Here is an 8582-nt window from a genome sequence, read left to right on the forward strand (position 1 = left end):
GCGGAGTTTTTGAACACTTCAAATTCATGTGGAGTAGTTGATTTCCTTTGTTTTCTGGCTTTTGTGTTAGGCTCGAAATGTCACACAAAATGTTTAAACTTTTCAAAACCATGTTGAGATCTGTTTTGTGTGGCACTACATTTCATTTGTCTCCAAACTTCTTAACGCAGGGGTGTCAAAACTCCAGGCCTCAAGGGCCGCAGTGTCTGCAGGTATTTGTTGCCACCATGCTCTGCACCACCTGATTAAACTAGTTCCTTTCCCTCCTTGATCCAGGAGCTGAGCTAATTAGTTAAATCAGGTGGTGCAGTGCACGGTTGCAACAAATACCTGCAGACACTGCGGCCCTCGAGGCCTGGAGTTTGACACCCCTGTTCTTAAGGATGCTCTAGTTGTTGATATACACTCTTTGTGCGAAACTTCAGAAATGTTCAGATCTATACATTTAAGGAATAGTTTGCGATCAGAATGAGTGTGTGTTTATCTCTGAGTCAACTTGGATGACGTCCGTTGTCATTCCTTGAAAAAAATTACCATCTCATTGAAATGCTGTCTATTATGATAGGCTTGCTTGATTCATTAATCACACAAATTGGTGCACTAGTTTTATGCAGATGTTTTTGCTGAAGCAGTAAAATTATTTTTCTGTTGTATTCCAGGCCAGTCCACCAAGGCCTGCGAGCTGTTCTTAAAGAACCGTGCTGCGGCAGTCCAGACGGCCATAAGGCAGCTGCGTATCGAAGGAGCCACTCTGCTTTACATCCACAAATTGTGTAACATCTTCTTCACCAGCCTGCTGGAGACTGCCAAGGAGTTTGAGATGGATTTTGCCGGGAATACTGGTTGTTACTCTGCCTTTGTCGTCTGGTCGAGATCAGCCATAAGGATGTTTGTGGACGCCTTCAGCAAGCAGGTAGGTGAAGGGTAAGAAGAGCAAACCCATGGACAGAATCATCCCGTAAGCAAGAAGTAGCCAGACACAGACCAGACGTAGGAATACTTGTGCATGAATGAGAGGGAGGACAGTGGAATGGTGAGGATGCAAGGAGTAGAGGTGATGAAGGCGTATGAGTTTAAATACTTGGGGTCAACTGTCCAAAGTAACGGGGAGTGCAGAAGAGAGGTGAAGAAGAGAGTGCAGGCAGGGTGGAGTGGGTGGAGAAGAGTGTCAGGAGTGATTTGTGACAGAAGGATACCAGCAAGAGTTAAAGGGAAGGTTTACAGGATGGTTGTGAGACCAGCTATGTTGTATGGTTTGGAGACAGTGGCACTGATGAAAAGACAGGAGGTGGAGCTGGAGGTGGCAGAGGTGAAGATGATAAGATTTTCACTGGGAGTGATGAAGAAGGACAGGATTAGGAACGAGTATATTAGAGGGACAGCTCAGGTTGGACAGTTTGGAGACAAAGCAAGAGAGGCAAGATTGAGATGGCTTGGACATGTGTGGAGGAGAGATGCTGGGTATATTGGGAGAAGGATGCTGAATATGGAGCTGCCAGGGAAGAGGAGAAGAGGAAGGCCCAAGAGGAGGTTTATGGACGTGGTGAGGGAGGATATGCAGATGGCTGGTGTGACAGAGGAAGATGCAGAGGACAGGAAGAGATGGAAACAGATGGTCCGCTGTGGCGCCCCCTAACGGGAGCAGCCGAAAGAAGTAGTAGTAGGAGTAGTAGTAGTAGTAGTAGTAGTACCCAGACACAGACCAGGCACATTAAAAGCCAAACACAAAAAGACAGCCACAGTTGGGGACCCACTCAAACACACAGACATACATACATACATACACACTTACATGGACAAGCGCAGACACAGATAGGTGGAGACACATACTGACAAGCATACCTAAAGACATATTGCAGACAGTCAGACATGTTTGACGGGGTGAAACTGGCTGCAGTGCTTTGTTTGTGGCCATGGAGCTCAGTCTTAGAGCCTCGGATCTTGCAGATGCAGCATATAAGGACCAGCTTTCTCACGTAGTGGTTCTGGCTGAACATAGTGGAATGCCTCAGCTAGCAAAGACACATGCATGCTTACGGATACATGCACACATGCACAGACACACACAGTCAACACAAACACATGGACTGACGCACATCCACCTGTCAATTTGTGTGAATAACTGCATATAGTTGGCTAGGACCCGGCTTAAGCTCATCCGTATTAGATGGAAAAAAACATAGCTGCCTGTAAGTTTGCATAGTTTGCATTATGCAGCCGTCCTTCAGCAGTGTCTGGCGTCACCCGAGCGTTCATAAGGGGTTGAATGGCCTCAAGCTGTAGAGGAAAAACAAAACAAAACAAAACAATTTGAGCTGAGTACAGGGAACAACAACAAACCATATGTGAATTATTACTTCAGAAGTTCATCTGTCTGTTCAAGCTCTGGATGGGATGTGAGCTAGTATATTAAAGTGAAAATCTCACACAGTTTCTCTTTAACATTTAAATTCCACGATACATTTGATTCACAAGCACTTAGAAGCCATTATTTACTGCCCTGGTCTGAAAGTCAATGAAATGATGTTGGTGGTTATTTTCATAAATCCATTATTCATATTATGATTTTATTAATAAAGATGTATTCACTAGTAAACAGTGACAATGGGGCTCCCAAAAGGCCAAAAAGACATCAAACCAGAGGGGAAGTTGGGAAGCCACTTAAATGCAGAAATGTAATGTTTAGTTGCTCAAATGGCACATATAAAATGCATGTAAGCAGTGAACACAGACATGCATTTTAAGCTGAAGCTTTTCCTCAGGCAGGATCAAACAGGCGTGTCACTATAAACCGGGAGGGGGAAGGAAAAAATCAGGATGAGCACTAAAAGCCCCGACAGCCCAGTAATAAAGTTGAGGGATGTGTATACATAAATGGATGCTGGTGTTACACAAATGCTGAATCTTCTTTATATATATAAAACGAGAACGTATGTTTGTATGTTCGCTTAAAACTCCAGAAATATTCATTGTAGAACAAAAAGAAAGGTATCTTTAGAATCTGCACTTTCCAAGGATTGCACAGTTCGAAAAATATTTCAAAAACCAAGTAAAACATCTTGATTTATTTGCGAAAGAGGCATTCCAACGATGCTTTGTGGAGACTTCCGGCAAATCCCTGAAGTGGTCAAGGGAGGCACTACACCTAACATGGTCAGTGCTAGCCTGAAGGCACGCAACGTGGTTTACCCTGAGCACTGAGCGACTAATACACACACTGGCAAAGAAGCTTGATGAATGGGTTGAAATTTATGACATTTGATTATTTTTGTTAATAAAATTCGTTTATTCGACCTTCGTTTATCACATGTATCATATCATAAATTATCCTATATTTCATCATCGATTATATCGTAAAGATTAGATCGTGTTGGTTGTTTTGGTGAGAACATTTTCCCCGGGCAACGCCGGGTACCTCTGCTAGTATACTATATACAAAGAATATGTAATGGAAGTCAATTAATTAGGACACTTTACCGTCCATATTTATTTGTAGTGTGGATTTTGGCCTGCTTGTTGAAAATGGCCCGTCAGCATATGGAGCTGTCTGTGAACTGATGAGTGGCTTCAGTAAGAACAGCTGTAATCTGCTCTTGGACTGAAAAACCGGCCTCGTTCTCAGGTGTTTGACAGCAAGGAGAGTCTCTCCACGGCGGGAGAGTGTGTCAAAGTGGCCAAGGAGCATTGTAACCAGCTGAGTGAGATAGGCCTGGACCTGACCTTCACCCTTCAGTCCCTGCTTGTGAAAGACATCAAGGCTGCCTTGTTGAGCTACAAGGATATCATCATCGAAGCCACAAAGCACCGCAACTCTGAGGAGATGTGGAGGAGGATGAACCTTATGACTCCGGAGGCTCTTGCCAAACTCAAGGTAACGCTGGATCTCTTCTCCTCTCCTCTCCCCTCCTCTCCCGTCGTCTCTCCTCGCCTCTCCTCTCCTCTCTGCTCCGCTCCGCTCCGCACCCCACCATTCCCATTGGTCCTAGTATGATTTGCTTGTGCAGTATGACCAAATGGCCTTCATGAATCTTCCAGAGAGCTGTTTAGTCATACAGTTTGTCGTAGGAGGTGAAATTAGCAATGGTTAATGTCATCAAATTGACTTGTAATTTCTCTTCTTCTTCTTCTTTCGACCTGTTCCGTTTCCCAGGGGTCGCCACGGCGGATTTGATAGTTTCCATTGGTACCCTGTGAGGGCACAGCACCAATGGCGGTCTTGTCAATCCGCATAATGATTTGGCAAAATTTGACATGGGATGCCCTTCCTGACATAACCACTAACCGTCTGGACGGGTTGTGACTTGTAATTTCTCCATTGACACAAAATGTGCTTCAGCAAGTCCTCTTGCTCCCAAATAGCTCTCAGATCTTGGACCACATGCCTCTTGTCTTGTCTTCCTCTTTTTTCATGGAAGATTCTAGGAGAAATTGCATGTTTCCAAAGGGGACTGCACTTTATACACTACTCAGTTTAGAGCAAAGGCAAAAGCTTTCCTTCACGCTAGAACGACCAAGGTGATCATTTTGACGGTTTTGGAGTTTCAAAGTTTAATAACTTCGTGGGGGAAAAAAATACAGACCTGCCGCTCCCCGAATGCCCCTAAAATTGCATATATTTGCATTAAAATGAGTTTTAGATCAATTGCACAAAAAAAAAGCGGTCAAAAAGACAGCGCGTAATTTGCGCATGATCGTGCGCCTCATGTCACTATTTATGACGTGTGTTGGTCGCGTCATTTCCTTCGTGAAGTTTGTTGCTCTGTCCTAGAAACACACTAGCATCCTCTAGTGCAGAGAAATAGTCCAAACTTGATTTTTTGATTATGTCCAACATGTCTGGTTACAGACGCCGTTACAGACGCACCATGACTACCACCGAGGTGTTGCAGTATTTACAGGCGTTGGACAGCGGCCATTTTAAATTTTTTGAAAAATAGTATTAAAGTTGTTAACATGTTAATTTTCATTTCAGTTAGTTTCATAACAGACATGCTAGCATATGTAATGCATTAATATCCCAGCTGGGTATTTATCTTGACAGAAGGTAGAGTTTAAAACCCGGCGGTCATTTTGACCGCCCATGGTCGTTCTAGGTAGGAGTGACGTCCCGGTCGTTCTGGTGTTTAAAATGAAACGGTATACATTAACGCTCGAGCTGTGTTTTACAACAAACAGCTGTACATTTTGCCGTTTGTTCTGTTCATTAAAGAAATGCTGACGGGTATGAAAGACCCACCCCGACTGTCGTGGTGCAGCAGGTGGGAAGTTGTCGGGTTAGGTATCTACAACCAGTTCTGACTTGGAAATGGTTGAAGATATCCAAGAATTGGGCTCTCAAGCAATACGAGTTTTCAAGCTACGCATCAAATCCTGCGTTGCGGTCACAAAACCTATTGAACACCATAAAAAAGTTTTAGTCAGCGACCAAGCACCTGTCGAACGAACATCGTCGCTGATGACCTCATGTGTCTGTTCACTATGCAGCTGACCGGAGGAAATGCTCCTAAGTGTGGCTGGGCTTCGATAAAGAAAGCCGCGATGAAGCAAACTGCAGTCATCGCAGTAAGATTATTGCATACGTATATGGGAGGAAGCGCCTCCAATATGGCAAAACATTTACCAAAGTGTAATTAAACCTGAAAGAAAGCACCATTTTGTTTCTCTCGGTCCAAGTCATCGTGATGTAGTGAATTCGAGGGGCAGCAGGGAACCGCCACAGCTAGGACATGAACCCGGGTCTCCCACACCACAGGCAACTGCGCTAACCAGCCAACGGGCTAGCGAGTCTAGTCATTTATGATCATTACAGTAACATCCACTAACACAAATAGAGGAGATCCAAGTCATGCATGGCAAGAAGGGGAATGATAACTACATCCTATATTTCTTGAAGATGGGGGTTCCCCGAGCAATATGAACCCACCTCAGCCCCAGAGGGCTCCAGGTAGGGACGCTCCGTTCACCATCGCAGTAAAAAGGCGGATGAGCACGGAGAGCGAAAGATTGTCGTCCAGCAGTGATAAGATTTGTTGTGGAGGTGTTGCACTCCAGCTCAGCTGTTGAGTCTTGTTCATTTAGGTGGGCAAAATGAATGCTATCCTGCTATTTACAGAATATTTCTTTATATGCTGCTGTCAGTTTTGTTCAAACTGTAATTAGACGGTATATTCTATGATTGTAAAATAAAAAAACATAAAAAAATTATGTATCTGGGTATAATATTTAGTATAGTATTGGAGGGAGATGACATAATATTTGCTTTTGAAACATATTCATCTCTTCCTCAAAAAGACATGCATGATAGGGTTAATACTCCTGCCTGTGCCCATGAGCAAGGCAACAGAAAGACGAACTGCTGCAGCTTCTCACTGCTCCTATACAATAGGATGGGTTAAATGCAGAGAACACATTTCACTGTAACCGAAAAACTGTACTACTACTACTACTACTACTACTTCCGGCTGCTCCTGTTAGGGGTCACCACAGTGGATCATGTTTCCACCTCTTCCTGTCCTCTGCATCTTCCTCTGTCACATCAGCCACCTGCATGTCCTCCCTCACCACATCCATAAACCTCCTCTTTGGCCTTCCTCTTCTCCTCTTCCCTGGCAGCTCCATATTCAGCATCCTTCTCCCAATATACCCAGCATCTCTCCTCCACACATGTCCAAACCATCTCCATCTTGTCTCTCTTGCTTTGTCTCCAAACCGTCCAACCTGAGCTGTCCCTCTAATATACTCGTTCCTAATCCTGTCCTTCGTCGCTCGCAATGAAAATGTTATCATCTTCAACTCTGCCACCTCCAGCTCCCCCTCCTGTCTTTTCATCAGTACCACTGTCTCCAAACCATATAACTGGTCTCACAACCGAAAAGCTGTACAATGACAAAATAAAGTGTCTCTCTTCCCTCCTTCGTTCTTTCTTTCAGAACTGATTTATAGAATGGGTACCAGGCTTTGATAAGAACCAGATTAGATAAGTGGAACTGGAATCAAAATTGCTAAAAAATTCAAATGGTACCTAACCCCAGGGAGGTGTAAATCTGCAGCCTGGGCACAACAACATTTAATGACGCACATTTTGTGTGTTTTATTCCGAAGGAGGAGATGCGCAGCTGTGGAATGGGCAGCTTCGAGCATTACACAGGCGATGACTGCTGGGTGAACCTGAGCTACACCGTTGTGGCCTTCACCAAGCAGTTGATGAGCTTCCTGGAGGAGGGCCTCAAGCTCTACTTCCCCGAGCTGCACATGGTGCTGCTGGAGAGCCTGAGGGAGATCATCCTGGTGGCTGTCCAGCATGTGGACTACAGCCTGCGCTGCGAGCAGGACGGCGAGAAGAAAGCCTTCATTCTGCAGAATGTCAACTTCCTGCATGACACAGTGCTGCCCGTGGTAGAGAGGAGGTTTGAGGAAGGGGTGGGTAAGCCAGCCAAGCAGCTACAGGACCTGAGGAAGACCACCAGGCCAGTTAGGGTCAACCCAGAGAGCACCAACTCTGTGGTTTAAGACTGCTAGGAACTCTGCTAGTTCATTTCGGCAAAACACTGAAAGCCTGAGTGACAGTGTAATATATGCAAAGAACTCTGTAGCGGTTTCTTTTATCGACTCTTGTGATAATGCAAATTCCTGCTCCTCAGGGAGGAACTTGTAGAGATCTCATGGGGAAGATTAGAGATGCCAGGACACAGTTCAGTAAGTTATAGCTTGAGTATCCTATTAATAATGGAAAATGCTGAAACTGCACCGCCCAAACAGTAGTACTTCACATGGAACTACAACTACTTTCAGTAAATGGAGCAAGTATGAAAAGAACTGTCCACACTCTTCTAAGCGGTAGAAAGACGTGGTTTATGAAGTGTTCCTCCATGTATATTGCGCAAGCAAGTGCCCCGCTCTCGTCGAAATGATCGATGACAGACCGCCGTCTTAACGCACTGGTGAATGGTGACGTGTTTGGTAATGGTCAGTAAATGATTCTGTATAGCTTATATGAAAATAAAATTTAATACAATCTTAACAATCTGTTTCTTTTATTTACATTTACTACTTGGCAGACATTTTATTCCAAGTGACTTACAAGAGTCAGCAATTAGCAGATAAGTCTGAATGTTACCTGGCATCATACAGCACTAAATAGTAAGCATATCATAGTAGTACTATATGAAGTAGTAAATTCTCTACATGTTAAACATATAGTAATACTATATGAAGTAGTAGTAATGCAGTTGGTCCTGATGACATACCTGTGGAGGCATGGAGGTGTTTAGGAGAGATGGCAGTGGGGTTTTTAACTAGATTGTTTAACACAATCCTGGAAAGTGAGAGGATGCCTGAGGAGTGGAGAAGAAGCATACGGGTACCGATTTTCAAGAACAAGGGCGATGTGCAGAACTGTAGCAACTACAGAGGTATAAAGTTGATCAGCCACAGCATGAAGATATGGGAAAGAGTAATAGAAGCTAGGTTAAGAGGAGAGGTGACGATCAGCAGCAGCAGTATGGTTTCATGCCAGGAAAGAGCAGCACAGATGTGATGTTTGCTTTGAGAATGTTGATGGAGAAGTATAGAGAAGGCCAGAA

At 44.2% G+C, this 8582-nt stretch overlaps 1 protein-coding gene across 1 annotated transcript in view; it reads left to right on the forward strand.

Moving 5' to 3' along the window:
* Positions 1–8009, forward strand: part of exoc8 (exocyst complex component 8) — a 9310-nt gene extending 1301 nt beyond the window's left edge. Inside the window, exons 2-4 of the mRNA XM_056294690.1 lie at positions 660–913; positions 3623–3871; positions 7102–8009. Coding sequence (XP_056150665.1) covers positions 660–913; positions 3623–3871; positions 7102–7509 — 911 coding nt within the window. The 3' untranslated portion in view covers positions 7510–8009. The remainder of the gene's footprint in view (positions 1–659; positions 914–3622; positions 3872–7101) is intronic.
* The last annotated feature ends 573 nt before the right edge of the window (positions 8010–8582 follow it).

This window comes from Lampris incognitus, chromosome 15 (genome assembly GCF_029633865.1).
Source record: "Lampris incognitus isolate fLamInc1 chromosome 15, fLamInc1.hap2, whole genome shotgun sequence".
In the NCBI taxonomy this organism is placed as follows: domain Eukaryota; kingdom Metazoa; phylum Chordata; class Actinopteri; order Lampriformes; family Lampridae; genus Lampris; species Lampris incognitus.